Raw genomic sequence first — 23,537 nt, forward strand, 5'->3', positions numbered from 1 at the left:
CAGTGGAAAAGTGGCGAAACAAAACAAAACAAAAAACTTGCATCTCCTGCTCAGCAGTTTGGCAGGTGTTCAAATAATCTTTGTGGAAAGGGTGAATCTGTTGTTTTTTCATTTCACTGGCTTGTGGATGCTTCTGTGTGTTGGGGAAGGGGATGGGGTGGGGAGGAAAGCTGTCCCCTTTCTAAATGAACCTTTGACCTCCTCAGTTCACTTTCCATTCCGAAGAAGTTACTGGTTTAACTCATCTCTCCGACTGGACTCTATGGTGTGTATCTATTATCAGAGCAATGCCCAGGAGCAATGAAGAATAAGTCTAGTATTTTCCTTATCAAAAGAGCAAAGAAAAAAAAAATCCAAATGAATAGTCTCACTTTCCCCCAAAATGTACAACCCCAAAGCAAAAACGAAAGCGGCACCTGACCCCTGGCACGGTCCTCCGATGCCCCCACACACAGTGCCCCAAGCCACACCACACTGCGTTAGGGAGGCGTCGGGGAGGGGGCGCTGAGCACGGGTTGGACGCGGCGGGGAGCGGGTGGGCGCCGGGCGCGCTGCCAGGCCTGGCTGTACCGCGGGGGCCGGCCGCCCCTCGCCACGTGGTGGTGACAGCGGCAGGGTCGAGGGCGCCTTCTCGGCTTGAGAAACCCGGGGCAGCCGGAGAGGAGGAGGAAGCGGCGGCGGCGGCGGCGGAGGAGGAGGAGGAGCGGGGCGGGAGGGAGGGAGGGAGGGGGGTTGGGGGGAGGGGTGGGGGGTGGGGAGAGACCCGGCGGCGGCGACAGGGCGAGAGCAGAGCTCGGTGCCAGGGGGGTGGGGGCACCGGTGCCCGTCTGGGGAGGGAGCAGGCGGAGGGGGTAAGCTGCGATTACAAGCAGGAACCGGCGGCAGCTGTGAGTCCCCGGCGGGGCTGGGCGGGGGAGGGGAGCGCGCCCGGGGCCGGCCCCCGGGGGTCGCGGCGGGGAAGGGGTGCTGGGAGGAGGTGGTGGGAGGCTGGCGAGCAGTTGGCCTGGGATGGCGGGGAGGGGAAGGGTCCGGCGTCCGCCCCCGCATCCTCCACTTTCGCCCTGCTCCGCCGCTCCTCAGGCCGCACCGCCTCCGAGCCCCTTCCCCGGCCTGGAGATGGCTGACCTGGGGCCGGGCCAGCAGCGGGGGAGGGGGCTGCGTGGTCTCAACCCGCGAGAGGGGAGGGGCGACAATTTCTGTCGGCGAAGCTGAAGGGGTTTAAAGGGCGGCTCTTAAAGGGGCCGCAGAAGGGGCCCGGGCCCAGGGAGGAACCCCTGCCCCATCCGCCTTTCGTGGCGCTCGCCCGGGGCCGCCGGGCGGACGGGAGAATGCAAAGGAAGGAAACAGTTGTTGGGGCGGCCCAGAGGACTGAGCCCCGCTAGGGGGATTGGGCCCGAGGTGGTGGGCAGGGGGTCTGGGAGGTGGGGTGAGCGCTGAACAGTGGAGTTGGGGGAGGGGATGGGCCTGGAGAAGAAGGGGTTAAAGGTGGGGCCAACCCTACAAACAGGCGCACACACTCCTTACTCAGACCCGGTCACTCGCGTTTCCCTGGCACTTAATGGGGGCGAGGGGGCGGTGTGGGGGTCTGGGACTGCGCCCGTTCCATCCCAGGCTCCGCTGCCGGGTTTTGAGGTCGCAGACTCCACTGTCTCAACTCACAGCTCAGGAGCCCCCTCTCCTACGCACACACGGGCTCCGGCGCGCGCGCGCACACCTCGGACATTCCCATAGTGCCTCACGTGACCCGCGGCCCCGAATGTGCCCACCCTTCACACACGCTCACGCACGCGTGCACACACGCGCGCACATAAACACACACGGCCAGTTTCAACTCCATCCCGACCCCCAGCTGGAGCCCTGCTAAGGCACTCATTCAGCGTGACACACCTACACTCATTCACAGACACATTCCCCCACGCTTGCCAACCACAGACACATTCATAAACAGGGCCAGGAGAAGTACACGCGCACCCCCTCGCCTAGCCTACTCTTTCGGGAGCCCTGAGTCATTCCTGCCCCCTCCCAGGGCTCCCCATGTCCCTGTGTGCAGGCCCACAGGGTGGGTTTGGGAACTCTAGGGCAGCCCTCTTCACCAGGGCAGTGGCCCTCTCCCAGAGCCCCCTTCCCCTCTGGTACCCTCTGCCAATCTGCGGTGACTTCCTGTGGGTCCCAGGTCAGGGGTGAGAAGGGAGGGTCTGGAGGGTTGCCACAGCCCTTGTGTGAGCGGGGGAGGCATTTCCTTTTCCTGAACTCTGGGATCCTGCAGGAGGAAGCTGGGAAGTTGGGCGGGGGCCCAGCAGAGGATGTGCGGACAGTGATGGGGCTGACCCTCCCGAAAGCACTGAGTCTTTCTTAGGGAGAAGCCAGGGGTGCCAGAGGCCTGAGATGAGGAGCGTGGCAGAGAGGTATTTGGTGAAGTAAGGCCTAGGGTGGAGTAGGGGCTGAGGCAGTAGGAGCCAAGGCAGGTCCCTATCTGGGCCCTGTGCTGGGAAGGCTGCTCTCTCCTGTCCACTGGGTTCCCAAAGGAGCCCTTCCCTGCCGCTAGCCTCACTTACTTGTCCCAGTTTGTCACCTCCACCCCCAAGTCTTTACCTGGCTCCAGCGCCTTCCCCCAAAGGACACAGAGAAGAGAAGATGGGGTTTGGTAGTCTGGGGGAGGCTGTGGGAGACTGGGGCAAGACCAGCTTCATCTCAGCTGGTCTCAGGGCTCCTCGGGCCAGGACTAGGGGTATCGGAGGACAAGCTTCAGGATGCTCTCTCCATCATTGCTCCTGCTCTCCCAGGAGGCTCAGGGGGTGCTGCAGCCCAGGCCCTTGCCATGGAGTCCATGTTTGAGGATGACATCAGTATCCTGACCCAGGAAGCCCTGGGACCCGGTGAGGTGTGGCTGGACACTCCCGGAGACCCCTCCCTGGGGGGAGACATGTGCTCTGCCTCTCACTTTGCCCTCATCACGGCCTATGGAGACATCAAGGAGCGGCTGGGAGGCCTGGAAAGGGAGAATGCCACCCTCCGCCGCCGACTAAAAGTCTATGAGATCAAGGTCAGAAACTGGAGGTGATAGGGGTCTGACTGTGTGTGCGTTGCCTGTGTGTGTGTGTGTGTGTGTGTGGTGGGGCTGCTGCTGGGTGGCAGGAACTGGGGATTCAGCAGAGATTCCAGGGATCCAAAAGAGGGGTCAGGGTACAGACTCTTGAAACTTGAGAGTCCCCCCTGATGATGTGGCTGCTCTGAATGGGAACTCCAGAGAGCCCAGCACCAATTAGGAAGCGATCAGGAGGGATCTGCTTTGGAGTGGCAGGACCTGGGATCTAGAAAAGATCTGGTTAGTGGGAGACACTTACAGGCTTACGGGAATTGGGATGTACAGATCCCACTAGAGAGGGGACTGAGGCAGGTGGTAGGGTGGGGGCACAGTGACACCGAAGCCTGGGCCGGGAGCCAGGCACCAGCTATCCTGAGGGCCTGCTCCATCATCCACAGTACCCACTGATCAGTGACTTTGGAGAGGAGCATGCCTTCTCTCTGTATGAAATCAAGGATGGCTCCCTGTTGGAGGTGGAGAAAGTCAGTCTACAGCAACGGCTCAACCAGTTCCAGCATGAGGTGAGCCCCTTGCAGGCCTCTCAGCCTTCCCTGAACTTGCTCCAATCAATTTCTGACGACTCCCCAACCAACCAGCCTCTGGCCTTCTGTCCCCTTCATCAGAGATGGTCATGGTCCTCCTTAGAGCTGGCTATAGCTCCTCCCACCCCTTTACCAGGTGCTGTGAGTGGGGGTGGGAGGCCTAGGGAGTTGCTCAGCCCCCAAGTCAATGATGGGCCTGACTGATGTGCACCCCAACCCTCTGGTTCCCATCCAGTTGCAGAAGAATAAGGAGCAGGAAGAACAGCTCGGGGAGATGATCCAGGCTTACGAGAAACTCTGTGTGGAGAAGAGCGAGCTGGAGACAGAACTGGGGGAAATGGTGAGGCCGGGGAAGCTGGGTGCTGGAGAGTGTGACCAAGGCTGTGTGTTACCCTATGTGTGTGTATGTTTCTGTGCCTGCAAGCACCTTTTGGGCCTTGTGAGTAGGGCTGTTTGGGTCATATAGATTGTGAGTGACTGTGTACATCGGACCGTGCAGTGACAGGAGGTAACTTTTTGTGAGTGACCCTAAGTGGGTGTTTGGGTCTCACCTATGCCTACAGCACTGCTCCTGGAAGGCTTTGCAGGTGAGAGAAAAGATAACCAGAGTGTCTGTGACTGCTAGGATGGGTCTTGGCATGTGTGTGATTCTGGGTCAGGGTATGGCCATGCATGTGAGCAAGTGGGCAGGCACCAGAATCAGAAGACATAGTCTCTGCTGACTCCCAGCCTGTCACCAAGGTTAAGTCAGGTAGTCTCCACTCCTCCTCTGAAAAGTGGGGCAAATCACTTTACTGAGCCTGACCTGTGGTGGCACAGTGGATAAATTATCAACCTAGAACACTGAGGTTGCTAGTTCGAAACCCTGGGCTTGCCTGGTCAAGGCACATGTGGGAGTTGATGCTTCCTGTTCCTCCCCTACCCGTTTCTCTCTCTCCTCTCTAGAATAAATAAATAAAATTAAGAAAAAAATTTTAAAAAGGAAAAAATAACTTTACTGAGCTGTTGTGGGCATTAGTGTAAAAATGCTTTGCTTTTATAATAAAAAACATGTGGTATTTGCTATGTGCCAGGCCCCTTCTTACCTCTTCAGATGTAGTCACTCATTTTCATCCTCATAACAAACCTAAGAGGTAAGTGTGGTTGTCCCCATGTTAAAGATGAGGTAGAGGAAGCCAGAGCGGTTGTCGCATATGCAAATGGAAGTTACTCTGCTCCTGAGCTGGTGTCTGGACAGGGGGCTAGGATTTCTGTTAAGTGTCCCTGTGTATTAGTGACATGGAAGAGGCACTAATTATGATCTTGCAAGGGCTGTAGCCAGAAACAGCTGCATGCCGTTGCTGGGCGAGGAGACCTCGAGCTCACGGCCACTTGGAAGGTGGAGTTGGGATGTATGACCAGGGGACTCTGCTCAGTTTGGGGGCGACGGCTATTCAGATATAGCAAAGCCTTAGGTTTGGGGGCTACTGGGGAACCCTGGTCCCGTGCAGAACCTCACCCCTTTGTTTCCCCCACAGAGGGCCCTGGTGGAGACCCACCTGCGGCAGATCTGTGGTTTGGAGCAGCAGCTGCGGCAGCAACAAGGCCTCCGGGACACAGCTTTCTCCAGCCTGAGCCCCCCGCCGGCCCCGGCCCCACACTGTGCCGATCTGGACCTGCACTACTTGGCTCTGAGAGGAGGACCTGGCTTGAGTCTCGGTGAGATCTCAGTGACCCCTGATTTCCCTACCCCAAACTCCCTAAGCCAGCTTTGCACATGTCCAGCTTCTCAGGGAGTCAACACCTCAACACCCCATTATAATGCTTTAAATTTCCCCTGTTATCACCCCATCCCACCTTACCTACCACCTGTTCCTAACTTCATCCACTATTACCCCAATTTCTGCCACTGACATCTATCTCCCTGTCAGCTCCGGCAACCCTGGCTACCCCCTGCAATTCTCACAGGTGCCAGCAGAGGGCACTCCAACCCAGAGTCCCTGCCTCTCTTAGGTTGTGATTAGGAGAAGCCCCTAACGATGCTCAGACACAAGTCTGGCCAGGGAAGCCCTTCAAGAGATCATCTTGTTTTTCCCTAGCCTCCAGGAAGATTAGAAAAAACTGCTTAGCCCCTCCTTTTCACTGCCCTCAGTAGAGGTATCTCTCATCCTGGGGTATCTGCCCTCTAGCTGTCTCTCTTGGGTCCCTCTTGCTGCAGCCCTCACCTCTTTCACTTTGTGTTGATCTGGAATTCCGTGGAGATGCCCAGCAGCTGGCCTCAGCCTGACATTGTCCTCTCCCCTGCCAGCAGGCTGGCCAGGCCCCACACCGAGTGTGAGTGAGCTGGAGCGAAGGCGCCTGGAAGAGGCTTTGGAGGCTGCACAGGGAGAGGCCCGGGGAGCTCAGCTCCGGGAGGAGCAGCTCCAGGCCGAGTGCGAGCGGCTGCAGGGGGAGCTGAAGCAGCTGCAGGAGACCCGCGCCCAGGTAAGCTGCGCCGGGTGTGGACTGCGGGCCTTGTTCGGGACCCTCCGCGGCTCTGCGGAGGTCTGGGCGCTGCTGGGGATAGCGTGCAGAGGTTTCGGACTTCTTCACTGGGTGCAGACGGGCCCTGGGAATGGTAGAGAAGGGGAGTCTAGGCAGGTGAGGTTGGCATTTGAGCTCTCTGTTTTCTCCCTTAGGATCTGGCTGCCAACCAGTCGGAGCGGGAGATGGCTTGGGTGCAAAGAGTTGGGGATGACCAGTAAGTCACGTCTGTAATCCTGTCCCTCTTAACCTCTGTAGCCCTGGGTGGTGTTTCCCAGTGCCCCCTTGGTTGACTTCCCCTGCCATGGTTTGAGGGATCTCTCTGCCAAGCCATCAGAGCTGTGGCCTTTGGGTTGCTTGTGTGACTGCATCCTTCAGGGGGAGGAGGCAGGGTTCTGGGAGGTTTCCTCTGTGTTCCTCTGGCACTCAAGCCTGTGTCTTCTCGAGGTGTCAGGGGTTGCGGGAGGCTTCCTCAGCAGGTTTCGTGCTCCGTTCTGTGGCCCCTGGTGAGTTTTGGGGCCTCTCTGGGACTACGTTTTTTATCCCAGCAACAAGGCCTAGCCAGTTGAGTTAAGCCTCCCCTCCCTGGTGAGGAGGGAGGAGATGGCTTCTTTCAAGATCTGTGGTGCCTCATCTACGTCAGGAGAGAGAGAGCTGGGGCTTAGTGTTGAGGGACTCCCTTGAGGGCAGTTGGAACATACTGACTGGGGTATCCCTTGGGAGTCCTGCCAGGAAAGCGGGGCAGCAGGAAGTAGGGAGGGAGCTCTGTCAGTGAGGAGCCTAACGGTGGGGGCTCCTGGGGCAGCCCTGGGCAGCCAGCGAGAGGGGAGCAGCAGCCTGGGGGCAGTAAGCCTGGTGTCTTTCACATCACACCCAACTCATCCTCTCCCACTTTCTGAGAAATAGAGCGCAAACCTCCTTCCGCCTCAGCCCTCTCCCCTAAGGTGAGGTATGTGGCACAGACTCCCTACTTTCATTGGCGGAGAAGACCAAGGCCCAGAGAGGGGCAGGAACTCACCCTCTATCACACAGCATACCCAGCTATAAGACCCTGAGAGTCCTCCCTCCTGCAGAGCTTCCTCCTCGCCTTCCTCCCAGCTTCGGGCTAGTTGGGGGTACTCCTCACTTCCCTCCGCACCCTGGGGGCCTGCCTGGGTGGAGCTGTGATAGTTGGGGGGTGAGAACACAGTTTGTGGGACTGGTGGGTGGGACCTCTTAGCTAGGCTGTTACGGGGTATCAGGGGCCTCCGTGGAGAGGGTCCACCCTAACTTGTGGCTGGGGCTCAGAGCCCATCCTCATCCGTATGCCCAGACCCGGAGCACAAACACACACACTCTCTAGAAATCGTAGCTTGCCCCAGAAGTCACACCGCAGGGCCCTTCATGGGTCACTGAGTCCAACCCTTCTTAGAAGACCAGCAGTGAAGGCTCCCCCAGTTGGTTGAACCCCAAGAAAGGACAGATACTGTGGCAGGGCTGGAGTCTGAACACAGGCTTTGAATCCAGGATGCTGGGGTGCTGAGTGACTTGGCTTTACTAACTTCGCCTCTCTGGCTCCAAGTTTCCCTCACAGGTTCATTGCTGAGACATGTGAGAGGAAGGTGATGAGGGAGTGAGGGCAGAGGACGGGTGAGTGAAAGAGAACCCCTCCCGTAAGGTTCTTTTGGAGGTGGATCCTTCATTCTGCTGTTCTGGCCAAAATAGCCCCTTTCCCTTCCTCTCCCAAGGCACCTGCCTCACCCAGCCCCGTGGCCATGGAGATGAGCCAGTCCTACCTCCCTTCACTCCCAGTGGTTCAGGCTCTGCCTCGGGGCCTCCTGGACCTCTGCCCCTGGGCCCAGCCAGGCCCTGCTTGCCCAGCCTCATACCTCTTTTCAGTATCTCCGGACAGCCCCAGCTTGGCAAGAGTTAATTCTCAGAGGAAGTCCTCACTCCCCCGGTAGTTTTATTTTCTTATAAACTCAGCTCCTTTTGGTAATAGTCCGTTTCCCCAGTGCTCCCTCCCCTGGCCTCCCACCTGAGGCGGCCCTAGTCACCTGCCTTCAGCTGATTTCCCTCCACCAACCCCTTTTCTGCTTTCTAGTCTGCCTGGCCCTCCAGGCCGGAGGGAACTTGACCTGTGGGTTACCCGGGACAGGAATGCAGGGCCTGGGTTATTCAGGTGGGAGTGTGACCTCTAGAGAGGGCCCCAGAAATTCTGTATTCAGCCTGCTCCTATAAGGGAATCTGCTGTGTGCCCTGAAGATTTTCACTTATTCGCAGTTTGGACACCTCCAGGGAAGCCAGTTGTATTGCGGGAGTCCTGGGTGTCAAAATAGGCTCCTCCCATTGCTCCTGCCTCTGTGAATTCTCCGAAATGGGTTCTATTTGCGCTGAGGCCTGGGAGGCAGCCCCAGCCCCAAGGTTTCCCGGTTCCTCCTATCCCAGCCCCTGGCCCGCAGGCTCTGGTCATCAATGTTCCTCTGAAAATGGCCACCCAGACCAGGTACGGGTCTCACCCTCCAGGTCTGACCTCGGGGTAAGAGTTCCCTGCCCTCTAGTGAGCCCTGCATGACCCGCTCACAGGAAGAGCTGCAGGGGGTCCCTCAGGGTCCAAAGGCAGCTGCAGGGGGTCCCTCAGGGTCCAAAGGCAATGGCGGGAGGAGGTGGGAGTGGAGAGCGCCCTGCTCCTGAGGGTGCAGTGGGCGGTAAGGCCCCCAGGAGGACCCTAGCCAAGGTGGGAGGTGCACCGGGCGGCCACAGCCCCCTTCCCTCTGGGCCTGGCGGCTGGGGCCAGCCTTTCTGAGGGGGTGGCCAGTGCTGAGGGTGGAGGGGAAGTTGCGGAGAGGGGTCTCCTCCAGGGGCCCAAGGGCTCTGAGTGGGCGGGACTCAGCCAGGAGAATGAGGTCTCAGGGAAGGAGGGAGCTCATCCTGAGGGGTCCACAGCAAGAAGACATGGGCTCAGTATGAGTGATGAGGGCCTGAACTGTAGGTCTTTCTTTTTTCCCAACGTGGGGGGCTCAGTGTTGCAGCCCGGGCCCTTTTCCGCCCACCCCCCACACCCTCTCTCCGCCCACAAGCCTCTGCGTGGGCTGCGGTTAGTGGTGGGGGAGAAGTGTGAACTCGGAGAGAGAGGATGGAAACTCTGCACAGAGGTCAAGGGCAGTGTGGGGTGGGTCCGGACGGAAGTCGGAGACCCCCATGTACCCCGAGCTTAGCCTCATGCCCCAGAAGCAGTGGGCCCAGGGCCTCCCCCTTCACGCTTCTCACCCTCCCTACTTCCTTTCTTTCAAGTTGCCTCAGGCAGGGCACCCAGCCGGGCTCACAGGAGTTAACCCCTGAACTCTTGGAGCCTGGGGGCTCCCCAGGGTGGGGAGGGGCTCTGAGCTGAGGCCCCCCCCCCACTCCCACCTCATTGTGGTCTGAGGGATTGGTGCGCTTCAAACCGGTCTCTGGCCGTTTCCCTGCCAGGAAGGCAGAGAGCAGTTCTTACCACCCTCTCTGCCTCCATGGGAAACTCCACTGCCTCCTCTCATTTTTCAACCAGAGTCACTGAGCTGGTATCTCCAAAAAAAAAAATCAGAATGGTTTCCCGTCTCCACCTGTCCCCTAGGCACTCCCCTGAGCCTTCATCCAGGCCAGATGCTAGGAGAGGCAGGTTACCTACAGAGTCTCATTTCACTCTCACAGATGACATGGTGAAGTATTGCCCCCTCTTACAGCTGAGCAAACTGAGGTACAAAGAAGTTCAGTAATCGGAGAACTTAGGTGCAAATAGCAAGCAGGTCCTGAGCAACTGGGACATTTTTCTGGTTCAGATTCCTCTTCAGGTGGGGAGGCCCTCATAGGAGGGATGACCAGATGATTTGTTGATCAAACCCGATCACTTTTGAAAGTGAAAGGGGAGGCACTATTAACAATTATGCTGGGGTAACTAGTGTGAACCAGGTCAGAGTGGGCAAATCGGGGTACGTGGCCCCTCACCTAATCGGGAGCTCTGGCGCTCAGCCTCTGTGTCAGCTGCTTAGTTTGGCTGCAGAGGGAGGCGGTCTAGACTCAGTGAACATCTGGCAATGCGGAAAGCATGGCAGGGCTGCCATAAGCGCTGGGCTCTGCGGACCGGACCGCAAGTCATAGCTGGTCGAGGAGCGGGGAGCGTGAAGGGGCTCAAGGCGCCTGAAAGGAAGTGGTGGAACACTGGGTGGTTGCAAAGCGACTTCCTCCTCCCCGGCCCACAGCCTCAAGTCCGCTCCACGGCCTGGTGCCTGTGGTCCCTGTGGTCCCCTCCCCGAGGCTGAGGGTCGGGTGGGAAGACATGCTGGGTGTGCCTGTGGGTGGCAGAAAGTTTGGTCCCTCGATTCGTGCACAGGGGTGAGGTGGTGGGGGACAGTTGAGGGCCGCCATGGGCCAGGCTGGCAGAGCTGGGATTGCTGGGCTTCTCTTTTCCTCCTGATTCTGAGTCCGTTGCTGATTCTGACCACAGGGCCAGCTCTATCCAGACCCTAATCTTGACAGGAATACAGACTCCAACCCTATCTCTCATCTGGACCCCGACTATATCCACAGTCCTGACCAAAAACGAACTATTAACCCAACCCTAATCTGACGCTGACTTCAGCCTTAACTTTGACCTTCGGCCCATCCCTGGTTCTAATCCATGACCCTGTGCTGGCCTGAATTCCAGCCCAGCCACAGCCTCACAGCCGCTCCAGCATGGCGTGGGGCACCCCGTGAACTTCCCCAGGAAGACCCCACTCAGAGGCCTATGTGTGTCCGTCCCAGCTGGTTTGGGGCGTGTCATATGGAGGACATGGGTCTCTGACCTTTCTCACCTCAGTTTTATCAACAACAGTGAAGATAATTAATTCCAGATGAATTTTTGAGATCCCTGAACTGGTGTAAAGAATGAATGAAAGGCTACATCAGTGAAGGGCGGGAAGGTTTGCAACAGCGGTGCCCTCCTTCATGTCAACCCTGCCATTTGCCCTCTGGCTCCTCAGAAGGTGCCAGCTCAGCAGGCTGAGGTGCCAAGGGCATGTTTGAATCGCTGCTCTGTGTCACCACTGCTCTGTGACCTTGGGCCAGCCCTACTAGTTCTGATCTTCCCCTTCCACATGAGCCTAGCACCTTCCTCTCCCCTCCCAGGGCAGAAGTGGCGAAGGTCAGGCCCGCCGGCCACCTTGGAGGTTCCCAGCCTCTTCCCCCCTCCTCATATTTCCCTTCTGCCACTTTCCCACCTCCTGTCCCCCCATTCCGGGTCCTTTTGGAAGGCAGGATATAGCTGAGTGGCCGGTAAGCTGGACTTGAGAGCCCAGGAGGCCAGACGTCCCATTCTAGCAACTCCACTACTGCAAGGCTTTGTGACTGTGGTCGAGGACTTAACCTTCAGGAACCTCCATTTTCTCATGTAGAAAATGAAGTAATAGTGGCAACCCTGTGGGACTGTTGGGAAGATTAAGCGAAGTCCTCCCTGCAATGCCTGGCCTGGGCTGGCGCTCATACGGGTTGTCTGTGATTCTTTTCTCCCTTGCTCCCTCCCGGGTTCTGAGAGACTCAGAACTTGCCCCCATGGTCTAAGCAATAAAGAAGCACCCAAGCGCAGCCATCTGCTGCTGTCCACCTGACCCACTGTCCTTCCCGAGCAGTCTCGATGGTGGAAGATAGCACTCAGGTATGGGCTGGGAAGCCAGGAAACGGAATGTGCATTCAGGTGCACGTGTGTGACTCTTGATTGGGTTGTGAAGTTGAGATTTTTTTCCACTGAATTGGCAGTGTTTTCTAATGTGAGTCATTCAGGTCCTTAGTGTATTTTGCAGCCTGGGCCTGTGCATCTTGATGTAGGGGGGGACACCAGATTAAGGGGGAGGTGCCAAAGGGTCATGGGGCAGCAGGACCTTGGGTCCCACCTTTTTGCCAGGTCTCAGAGGTTGCTATGAGGACTGCCTGGGGTTCTAGCAAGACAGTTGCCTCCTGTCCCCGGCACCCAGGTCCGAGCTGTGAGAAGGGCTGGGTATTCTGGGCCAGGGGCACCTTCCATTTCCTGCTGGTCTGTCTGCTATCGTGAGGAGGATGCCAAGGCTGGCGGTGCAAACCGGGGTAGCTCCTGACAAGGGGAGGAAGGCAAGCAGGGGAGAGATGCGGGCCTGGGAACTGAGTGTGGCAGGTGAGATCTCCCAGGCGGGGTGTGAAGGCAACGACCTGTATCTGTCACCTGAGATACAGCAGTGACTGCGATGGGGAGAGAAACTGGCTGCTTGGTCAGAGGAGGGTGCACCATGTCACGGCCTGCCCAGGGCTCCTCCTGTCCCCACCACTGGGGGGCCGGCATGGTCCTTTGAAAGCTCCCAGTCTGATAGGGGAGATACAGCTCCGCCCTCAGATTGCCCCAGGTGTGAAGGGCGTAGCCTTCCATTGGGGAGTCCCCAGTTTCATGTGGGACACAGATTGGACTTCTAGTCTGATGGGTAGATGGCATTTTCCCCCACAGGCCCATAAGGTGAGAGTGAGTGGACACAGGACGTGGTGAGCAAACACAGGGCTGAGATGTGATGGGACTGAGGGGTGTAGCACCTCAGCAAGGGTTCCCAAAAGGACCTTCCTTTCTGCTCCTGTCCCTCTCTGCCCACCATCAGATGGGTGCTGAGCGCTCTCCCTTCCTGAGAAGTAGGCTTGTCCCTCAGAATCTCAGCCTGTTTGCGACAATTTGGCTTTGGCTCAAATGGGTTAAAAATAGTTTAGTTGTGGGAGGGGCCGTTGTTTCTCCCACCACCCAGCTCTGCCCCAGGATTAGTAAGAGAGCCCTCCAGTGAGTGGAGAGCGAGGGCACTCAGTCATTACCTACGCTCTGCACGAGGCTTTTCCTGCCCTCTGAAGCCCTAACCTCATGACTTCCCCTTCTCTCCTCTGGGGCCAGACACACACACACTCACACTCTCACTCACACTCACTCTCACATTGTTCCTCACACTCATCAGACTGGCCTCATGCCTACCTTCACTCCCTCCCCTCCACACACATCCTCTCACATGTCCATTACCATGATGAGATGGGGTAGGGTCCTTGGGTCTGGAGAACCCCCCACCTCACTCCTGCCCAGCACCTCCAGCTCCTGGGGCTACAGAGCCTCCCCTGGGAAGACAGCCATCCTCCCCTCCAGCTCCAGTTTCCACGAAGTTCCGAGTCCCTTCTGGATTTGGTGAGGTGGGAGGAGGGATACAAGAAAATCAAACCCTCTGCTTCCCAGCCTCTGTGCAAGCCCAGAACAGAAGACAGTGACTCAAAGCCAGAGCAGAGCCTCATGTGAGGTCAAGAAGGTCTCTGAGCAGACCAGAGGGAGACAGAGGAGGGCAATGCGGAGAGTGATAACCTTCAGAGGTGCCAGGTCAAAGTGACCTAAAGAGACAGTGGAGGAAAGGAAGTAGGTGAGGTCTTTGGCAAGTTCAGGGTCCGTTCCAGGTTTGTAAGGGTGGGTGCTCAGGAGAGCTGAGCAGGAAGAGGAGAAAGAATGAGGAGAAGAAAGAAAAATGGATGGAGAGGCTCAATTCATTACTCACTTACTAAACGTCTACTGAGCACCAAGCCCTGGACAAGGTGCTAGGAATATAAATACAGTGATACAATCTTAACCTTCCAGGAACTCCCAGTGAAGTTCCAGAAGGAGGCAGCCTTTACTAAGTGTTCAGTGTGAATGGTGCCCCCTGGAGGTGTGTGGTGTACAGCCATGGTTCACAGAGATCTCTGTGTAATAAGGCTCCCTGGAGCTCCTGCGAGGCACAAGGCTGAGAGGAGCTCGGAGGCAGCTTTGAGATGGAAGCAAGGGCACTGGACCTAGAACTGGGCAGACCTGGGTTCAAGTTTATTAGTTGGCATCTCTGCCAAGCTAGGAGGCTGTGTCTTCACTTACGCAGTAAGGCTTTTCATAGGCTGTGTAACAGTGGTCCCCACCTTTTCAAAGATGAGGGCTCTTCATGGACCCCCTTCCCCCAATACACGGACTGTGCTTCCACTTTTAGTATGTGCTCGTTGGAAAGATACACAGTGACAAAAGCTACTATAAATTCAGTGCAGCTTTTTGATGAATCTGTGTTTTATTTGTCACCACAGCTTCGGCACAGATTTGAAAGCATTCACACATACCTGTGTGAGGTATGTTCAGGCCACAGACAGTGCTTGGTAACACATGAGTTCAGGGACCCCCGGAATCACTGAGCTCCCTAGCCCCAGTCTGTAGTCTGGGAACCACTGCCCTGGCCCTCGGTACCATTCACTGGGAGGAGAGGGGAAGCTCCCTGGAAGAAGTGGCATTTAAGGTGGACAGACCTTCAAGCCCAAGAATTTTTGCAGTTGGGGCAGGAGGCCCTGGAAGGCAGAAGAGGACCAGATCCTGGGGCAAAGCAAAGCGGGTTCTTGCTCCACAACTGTGACAGTAAACCCACTTCGCTTCTCTTTCCTACTCCCTGCCCTCTGACCTTAGGGTCAGGGGAGGCTGGGGTAAAACCATGACCTGGGGGGCCTGGGGTGTCCTTCAGGGTGAACTTGGCGCTGGCTTACACGGAGCTGACGGAGGAGCTGGGCCGGCTCCGGGAGCTGAGTTCTCTGCAGGGGAGGATCCTGAGAACCCTGCTGCAGGAGCAGGCCAGGAGCGGTGGTGAGATGGGGCAGGGCAGAGGGGGCCAGGGCTGGACCCCGAGGTTGGGGAAGCTATGGCTACCATCCTGTGGCCTGGGGCCACCCTCCGCTTCCTTTCCCTGGGCCTGATCCTTTTCCATTAGCGTGGGAGGAGAGAGGGTGGGCTTTGGTCGCAGGCAAGCCCCTGGCTCCCAGTTCTGACCATCTTCTCCCCCCACCGCTGTCCCCTGACCTGGTCCTGCTTCTCTTCCAGGCCACAGACACTCGCCGCTGTCGCAGCGCCACTCCCCGGCCCCCCAGTGCCCCTCACCATCTCCGCCGGCCCGGGCGGCACCCCCGTGTCCCCCGTGCCAGTCCCCCGTCCCCCAGCGCCGCTCCCCCGGCCCCCCGTGCCCCTCGCCCCAGCAGCGCCGCTCGCCGGCCTCGCCCTCCTGCCCATCGCCGGTGCCGCAGCGCCGCTCGCCGGTGCCGCTGTGCCAGTCCCCCAGCCCGCAGCGCCGCTCCCCGGGGCCCCCGGCCTGCCCGGCCCCGCCGCCCCGGCCGCCGCCGCCCCTCCCGCCGCCTGGGGAGAGGACGCTGGCCGAGCGCGCCTACGCCAAGCCGCCCAGCCACCACGCGAAGGCCGGCTTCCAGGGACGGCGCAGCTACTCGGAGCTGGCCGAGGGCGCGGGCTACGTGGGCGCCTCCCAGCCCTGGCTGCAGGCCGAGGCGGCCACGCTGCCCAAGCCGCGGGCCTACGGCGCCACTGAGCTCTACGGCCCCGGCAGGCCGCTCAGCCCGCGGTGCGCCTTCGAGGGCATCCGCCTGCGCTTCGAGAAGCAGCCGTCGGAGGAGGAAGAGTGGTCTGTGCCCCCCAGCCCGCCCAGCCCGGAGGCGGGCACCATCCGCTGCGCCTCGTTCTGCGCAGGTTTCCCCATTCCCGAGTCGCCCGCAGCCACGGCCTACGCCCACGCCGAACATGCGCAGTCCTGGCCGTCCATCAACGTGAGTGGGGCTCCCGCATGGGTGATCTACCCCTGGCCACCTCACCCTCTCTTCACAGCTGATGGCTGGGCTCTCTTCTTTTGACTCCTGCCCCCTACTTCCCTGGGGCCTAGGTAGCATAGGTCCTTAATGCACCACTACCACTGAGCAGGGCTCTGTTCAAGGGCATGGTCGTCAGAATGACAGTTCCGGCTTTGACTCCAGACTCCACCACTTAGTACCACTTAGCAATCGTGGGGAGGTGGACAAGTTACTTATCCCCTCAGATCCTGAGTTTTTCTCATCTGCATAACGAGGGCAATAATTGTATTATCTAATTCCATTAGAGGATTCTCGAGAGGAAGGCCATATGCTGAACAACTCTCTGCACAGTAGTGAGCATCTGCTCTCACCTTGGAGAGGGAGGCCACGCTGACCCTGACGGTCTCAGGCACTTCCCTCCCTCGGGCCTCAGAGCCCCTGTTCTTTCCTGTCTGTCTTAGAAGACAGCCCTGTGTTGGGCTCTGTCATTTCACTGATATAATGAGTTCCTGGATGTCAGATCCAACCCTTGTCACCTGGAAGGACCAAAATATATTCCAAAGCCAGGCAGAAAATTATTTTTGGGTTGTACATTGTTTGGGATTATCTGTTGCTTTGAGTTATCTGGCAGCGGTGTCTTAGTCACTCTGGGGGCATGTCTGGGTCTTGGCTTTCCTCATTACCGCAGATGTCCTGGCAGGCTGAGCATACATACCTCCTTATACACACCTCCTGTGGACCCTATGCCCTGGGTTGGGGAGTGGATGCTGAACTGGTGGAAGGTGGGCAGGGATGGGGAGGAGGGGGGTGGTGGTAGACAAAGGGCACCCAGAACCCTTCTGCATGCTACAGCCCTCCCTGCCCTGGGCCCCAGGGAAAGGGCAGGCTTGGATGTGGGTACCGTGAGGGAGGGTTAGGGACCTAAGTGATTTCCCTCTCTTCCCACGCAGCTGCTGATGGAGACAGTGGGCTCTGACATCCGCAGTTGCCCCCTCTGCCAACTGGGTTTCCCTGTCGGGTACCCAGATGACGCCCTCATCAAACACATTGACTCCCACCTGGAGAACAGCAAGATCTAGGGTGCCGCCCCCACCTACTGGCTGTTTCTCTGCCCTCTTCCAACACCCCTAAACACTCACTCACTTTGAATGCTGCATGAATCTTGTGGGGGGGCTCCTGCCCCTTGCGACCCCCAGGTACCTCCACTAGCTACCGAGTCAACGTGTGTGCCGTCTTCCCTCGTCCAGGCACTACTCAGCCCTGGCTCTCCCAGGAGGCCAGTCGAGGCTCTCCCCAGCTCCCTGGCTTCCGCTGGGAGGTGGGGATCTGGGCTGGGACAGGGAGGGGAGTACCCCGCCCAGCCTTTCCCTCTGTTTCTGTTCTCAAACACAGTTGGATCCAAGGAGGTATCTAGTGCTCGGGCCTGGGGGAGAGGTTGGGTATCAGAGGACCAGGCGCTCCCCCAGCCCCTCCCGAGACATCATATTTCTAAGGCTGTGCTCTGCCTAGGGAATGCCTCCCTGTGGGGCTCCAGAGCCTGCCCTACACACTGATGCTAGTTCCTCCATCCCGTGGCCAGCTCGGGGCTTGTGGCTTGGGTCCCACTGGGGGAAAGAGGCATCTTGATTCTTGCCATTCCCTGCAGGCAAGCCCTGTTCTCCCCCTCTGCCCACCCTAGGGAACAGGGAGGGTGGGAGAGGAGAGGGAGGACCCTGGAGGACTGGGAGGATCCAGCCTAAAGAGGCTGCCCTATGGGCCAGGGGACCCAGCTCCATGACCCTCAGGCCAGGGGCCTATCTGTGCCAGCCTTCTAGGCCCCTGCCCCGCCCCCTGGCACCGAGGCAGATTGTTATGGCAGTTGCTCCCCTCCCCTGTTACCCCACTTGAGCCCCTGACACCACAGGCACCCTGGAGCTGTGTGTCTCAGCCTCTGTTAGCTGGACGAGTGGCATCAGCCCTGCCTCTAAGGCCAGAACCTGAGGGTGGGCCCAGGGTGCTGTGGAGATCAAATTCAAAAGAGCTAACCCCCTTCCCACACCCCAGCGACCCACATTCCCTCTGTGAAATCTACCTCAGAGTCATACCCTCAGAAGGACGGGTAAGCAGGAGGCCAGGGGGTCCCAGGGCTGAGGTGGGGAGCTTCCTACAGCAAGAGCCTGCCACCCACGATGAATCCCCCCCTCCACTGCCAGCCTCTCCTGGGCCTCAGCCCTGGGCAGGCAGCAGTGGACGCTGTTGTCAGTGCATGTACCATTCTGATCCAACTCTTCCAGGCCCCCACCTCCTCACATGCCTCCCCTCCTCCTCAGTGCAGAGGAGGGAAGGGGTGTGTCAGGCAGGAAAGGGGCCCAGGACTCCAGAGACACATGGCATTGGACCTTGAATGTTCCCCCAGGGAGCAGAAATGGGGAAGGGGGAATGCAGAGGGGAGGTGGGGGCCCCTGAGCCCTCCAAACAAGTTGGATTTCCAAATAAAACTTACCTGTTCCATCTGCGCTCAGACTATGCTCTGTGCTCCATAGCAGGGGTGGGGAGAGAATCCTTGGCAGCCAGAGGGTTTGAAAACTGTGTCTCCACGGTACACCACCATGGGTGAGTGGCTATTGGGCAAGTAGAGGATGCATAGGGCACCCACGTTCCAAGGCAATTCTGGAGGCGTAAGCATGCAAATGGCCACAGATGACTCATGATGAGTTTGTTCAGGACAGATGTGGAGCAGTCACCCCAGCCCTGAGCAGGTGTCAGAGACTCTGGAAATTTCCCTTCCTGCTGGCTGGAGGTGACGGTTCTGAAGCCGTCCTTGGAGGTTCATTTATTAGTAAGCAGCTATTTCTTCATTAAATGGTTTCTGCATGCCAGGATGCAGGCTGGGGCCTCAAAGAGAAGGAACATCCATGTTCCATGTCCTCGTGGGTCTGCGAGCAGGGGAAGGGCTGGGCTCCAGGCTTAGCAGCTGCCTCAGAAGTCTCACAGCCTGGGAGGTCAGAGCCAGGTCATGAACCCTTGACTCCTACCCCAGCCAGGGCTGTCCTGTCTGCAGAAAGGGCCTAAGGTACTTCTGCATCAACTCTGGGTAATTTCATTTCCGCATGATCCTTTTACCTTTAAAAACAAAAGGGGCAATTGCTCATTGAAGGCCTTAGGTTCAGTTCCAGACCCAAAGTGAACATGCTTCCCCATTCAGTGTCAGGGTCCAGACAGACCCAGAACCTGGATGCTGCCTTCCTCCATGGGGAGACTTCCCAGCCTCCCTTACTCTTCTCATTCTATCTGTGGCCTAGTGCTGAGTATTAGGGAAGGTGAGGACAACCATCCCAATGAAACATGGCTTCCCAACCCTGGGACAGAAAGTCCTGGAACTTCTGGCACGGGGACAAGGGAACATGGGAACATAAGGTGCATATTCTGGCAGCTTGTCTCCTTGATTTTCGGTGACCTGGGAAAGGGCTCAGGTGCAGGGCAGGAAGTTGCTGGGGCTGGGAAGGAAGACGGGGGCTGGAGGAAAAACTAGTATGCCCCGCCCCCTCCAGATTCTCCAGGACCACGCCTATCATTCAATGCCCCGCCCCCACCAGTACGGGGGCGGGGCTGGAGGAGGGGCTGGGGAGTCCTGCCAAGGCATCCCTTTTTCCAAGCAGGACTGTGGTCAGGTATAAGGACACTGGCTCCTCCTTTCTCTGTAGGAGTAATGTGGGAGCACTGGGGTCGGAGAGTGTGGGGCAAAGGGGTCTAGCTCTCTAGGCTCCTGGAAAGGTAAGGAGGGTGGGACAACCTTCACAGGAACAAAATGGAGGGGAGACTCCTGTTGAGGCAGAAGATACAGCCGGTGGGGGCAGGGGACCTGCTCGCTCCCACCAGCACAGACCCAAAGCCAGCCATGGCGCGTGGCGTGGGAGGTGAGGGAGACTTCGCAGAGACCAAGCCGTTTGTTTCCAAGTGCCCAGGGAAAGGCCGGCACCCAGCATTTTCCCAGCGCTGGCCCCTCTGCCCTCAGTCTCCCTGTCAACCACCAGCTGCCCCTCAGGCCTCCCTGCCTCATCTTTGGGGATCTTACCAACAGTTCTGCCCCTCTCCCCCCCACCCGGGATTTCCTCAGCCAGAGTTATCATGGAACCCCCTGTCCTGCCCGATCCCTGTGCACACTGTCAGGGGGTCAGCCGAGGGGAGCAACAGCTCCTTTCAGATGCTGGAGGCGGCGGCCCCCGCGGTGGTGGTGGTGGTGGTGTGTGTGTCAGGGGAGAAGCTGATTGCTAACAAAAGGGAGGGGTGGGTGGGTGAGTCAGCGTGTTAATGAGAAACACCTCACCCCGCTGATTAGGACTAATGAAGAAGAACAGGGGGTGGGGGTTTCACTCAGTGACATCTCTACAGGGTTGGGGGGAGCTGCAGCTCCTCCAGTCCCACTTCTTCCACAGCAAGGACAAGAACAGAGCAACTTTGGCTACTGCAGGAAGAACTGAGATCTGACACAAGAAGGAAAACTTAAGGGCAAGGGGGATCCTAACTGGGAAGGGGTGGGACAAGGCCTTTGGGGGCAGAAGCCAGACAATGTGGGGAGAGCGTGTGCGGTCTCCCAGCACCTTGCCCCTTTTCCTGCCCTCTGACTTCTCTGTGTTGACTCCTGAGAAACTCTGGGCACTCAGAGCTCTGCCTGCTGGTTGGTTGCCCAAGTGCCTCTTGAAATCAACCAATACCTGCAGAGGGCCATGAGGGTGCTGCTGAGAAAGCCCCAGTCTGTGTCCCTCCCATGGGCAGCCTGGGAGAGAACGTCTTGTTTGAGGGTGTTGACTGACTGTCTAGATATTAACAACCCAGGGAGGTCTGGCAGGTGTAGGACAGGAGGCGACTGGGGTAGGAGAGGACCTGGGCGTCATCTGGAGGCCCTCTTGGTCCTCTTGGTGGCTGCCCCTGTCCTTGTGGCAGAAGCAGAACCCTGAGAACAAGCAGCTTCACCCACCCTCCATGCCAATTCAATCAAGGGCAAGGGCACCAGGCGCGCCTGGCAGATGTTCCAGTTGACCTTGTGAGTGTGGGCATGGGGGGCGGGCCTGGGAGAGGGACAGGATGGGTGTCGGCCAGCACCTCCAACACCTCCTAATTTGCATTACCACTGACACCCTTCTTGACCAAGTAAATGGAGCCAGAAATAAAAAGGGGGGAGGTGGTTCCCTGGGGGGTGCTTTGAGGCTGTCTTTCCTTGCCTCCAACACACTCGTGGCGCTGGGGGCAAGAGGTCAGGCCTTTCACAGCGTCACAGCTGGGCCTGGCAGGGGAAGTGCACCCACTGCTACTCCTCTCTCAGATTGGGCAGCACCCCGTCCTGCCTCCCACACCCCTCAGCCCCAGACACCCCAGCCCTGCCCCTGTCCTTCTTCCGAGCCTACTCCACACACCCTCCCCTATCCCTGGAGCCCTCTCATAGCTGTGATGACCCCAGCTCTGTGTCCTGCTTCCAGATTCAGACTGGACATTTCCCAGGCAGGGCCCTAACTGCCCCTACCAACTTGGGAGCCGCTCAGGGCCACACTCGGCATAAGAAACAGCCCAAACAATAGCAAGGGAACTTGTGAGTCGTTTCTAGAGCTGGCATGAGGTGGCCCGGGGTCCAGTGTGGGTTGGGACCTTGGCCCTAGGGCCCTGGGTGCAAGGGAGAGGGGACTCCGGGCCGTGTTGGAGGCTTCGGGTGCAGCTTCACTCCCGGAGAGTCCCCAGGTGTCAGGCCTCTCCTTGGGGAGATCCTTGAAGAAAAGAACGGGGGACTGTTATATTTTGACATTTTTATCCCCTGCCCCAGTGACTATCATACCGACCCCCCACCCCGCCCCTGCAAACACATTTGGTGCTCAATTTATGTGCATTGAATTTACTTCTGTCCCAAAGCAGGTAGGGAATGAGGCCACAACCACGGCTGGGGGGCGGGAGGTGGCAAACATGAAGGGCTGAGGAGAGGGAGGCTCACTGTCTACCCTAGAGGTCCTGGGACCCAGGAGAGCGGGCTGGTGGGGGCGGAGGCAGAGCAGAAGGGCCTGGCAGGGAAATCAGGTCGCGAGAGACAGCCAGAGGGCTGTGAACACACTGTGGGAAGGAGCGAATGAGCTGAGTGAGAACTGCCCCCACTTCCCCCCTCCAGAGATGCTATTTTGGAGAGAGAGAATGTATGCAGTGCAGGGCACAGGGTGAGGAGAGGGTGCCACTTCCACGGGGGTCAGCAGAACCCCCAGCTACCTCCACTCTGCCCGGTCAGCCATCTTCACTGGCCCTGGCATTTGGCTCTCTTGAGCACAGAGGAGAAAGGAGCGAGAAGATTTGCAGCTGGCCTCCTGGCACCGACTGGAGGGTCTCCTGTGACCTCAGATCTAGAAGGAAGCTCCTATTTCCTTTACTTCCTTGGAATAAAAGTAGGGAGCATACTGCAGGGCATGGGGTGAGGTGCCCACAGGGTACTCCTGCAGGGGCCTGAGCACTTCTTGCCCCCAACTCCATACTTAGGTACGCTGCCTGGGTTTGCCCTTCGCATTAAATTTCAAAGGGTATTATTTGGTGTTAAGAGGCTAGGGCAGAAGTCGCTTCACGGGTTAGCTGGGTCAGCCTGCAGGAGGTCCCACCCTTCCTGGTGGGGGACCTGATCTTGCCCCTTTGGGCTAAGGAGGTTGGACAGAGGTCAGTCTGAAGCAGAGCCCTTGCTTGGCATGAAGGGAAATTCCTGTGCCCCAGCTAAACTCCTCTGAGGGGCCCTGACTCATTTTGGGACGAAGGCTCCAATGCCCTGTGGGTTTCTGTGGTGGTGGTGGGGTGTAGGGAGGACAAGGTGCATAGAGGGGGTGCTGGGGATGAGTGGAGACTTTTGTTTTCATTTTTGGAACTAGGCTCTTTTTCTGTTGGAGCCCAGCTTCAGCTGAAGGAGCAGGGTTGGCTGAGATGGGCAGAAGGCCCAGCTACTAGCTAGTGAGGTGCTGGGCATGGCCATAGTAGAAGGAACATCAGATTAGACTTTAGGAAGAACTTCCAGTGAAGATACGGAGGCACATTCCTGAGCTGAACCAAGGCTTCCGGTTCCTTGAGTGTTTTCCACAGTAGGTCCCTCCCTCCCTCCCTCTGAAGCTGGGCAGTTCAGGCTGGCATTGGGGCAGTGCAGGCCAGAGGCAGAGAGAAGAGCAGAGTGACCCACTGCAGGTGGTGGGCATCTGAAAGCTCCAGGGAGGAGGAGGGAGGGAGGGTTCAGGTCTCAGAAGACATATGTCCCCAAGTCAGACCATGGGTAAGGGATTTGAGTAAGAAGACAGATGAGAAAGCTGGTCTCTTATCTCAGCCCCTCTCCCAAGTCCTATCTTCATGCTTTTCTTCCTCTGGCCCTGTAGACTGTGGAAGGGACAGGGGCAGCCACAGCTGCTTCCCCATGTGCCTGGAGCAAGGGGCCTACAGGGCTTCTTCGTGGAAAGGGAGTTGGGAGATGTGGTTGCAGAGCCAAATTCCCTGCGGCGGCCAGAGGGAGGCAGGGGGATACAGGGAGCCCGTTTCCTTGGCCAGAACCCTCTGCTTCAGAGGGGAGCCCAGCCCAGGCTTTCAGCCCACAGGTGAGTAGGGGGATGGGTCTGATTGAATGGTGATCATGTCCCTCCCTCTTCCTGGGGCCCTTGGCCTTGTGAATGATGCAGGAGCTGAACTCTCCTATCCCCACCCTCTCCAGACAGCAAAAGCAAACTGTGGATGGGTGGTGAGGGGAGGATCAGGAGACAGTGTGAAGGAGATAGTTCACCCAGAAGCATGGGTGAGGGGCAGGGAAGAGGACAGTGCCC

At 58.1% G+C, this 23,537-nt stretch overlaps 1 protein-coding gene across 5 annotated transcripts; it reads left to right on the plus strand.

Annotated features, from left to right (window-relative positions):
* Positions 1 to 751: 751 nt before the first annotated feature.
* On the plus strand, positions 752 to 18,224 carry TBKBP1 (TBK1 binding protein 1). Of its 5 annotated transcripts, none has more exons than XM_066263818.1 (11): positions 752 to 887; positions 2,784 to 3,043; positions 3,484 to 3,606; positions 3,863 to 3,967; positions 5,145 to 5,325; positions 5,915 to 6,090; positions 6,285 to 6,346; positions 14,637 to 14,755; positions 14,990 to 15,720; positions 16,430 to 16,523; positions 16,692 to 18,224. In XM_066263818.1, exons 2-11 carry the CDS (start codon positions 2,819 to 2,821, stop codon positions 16,715 to 16,717), a joined length of 1,842 nt encoding a protein of 613 aa, XP_066119915.1. In that variant the 5' UTR covers positions 752 to 887; positions 2,784 to 2,818; the 3' UTR covers positions 16,718 to 18,224. The 5 variants fall into 5 exon arrangements, with proteins under 5 accessions (XP_066119915.1, XP_066119911.1, XP_066119914.1 ...); XM_066263816.1 differs by lacking the exon at positions 16,430 to 16,523 and adding an exon at positions 2,267 to 2,405 and having other exon boundaries at positions 827 to 887; XM_066263814.1 differs by lacking the exon at positions 16,430 to 16,523.
* The last annotated feature ends 5,313 nt before the right edge of the window (positions 18,225 to 23,537 follow it).

This window comes from Saccopteryx bilineata, chromosome 2 (assembly GCF_036850765.1).
Source record: "Saccopteryx bilineata isolate mSacBil1 chromosome 2, mSacBil1_pri_phased_curated, whole genome shotgun sequence".
Taxonomy (NCBI): domain Eukaryota; kingdom Metazoa; phylum Chordata; class Mammalia; order Chiroptera; family Emballonuridae; genus Saccopteryx; species Saccopteryx bilineata.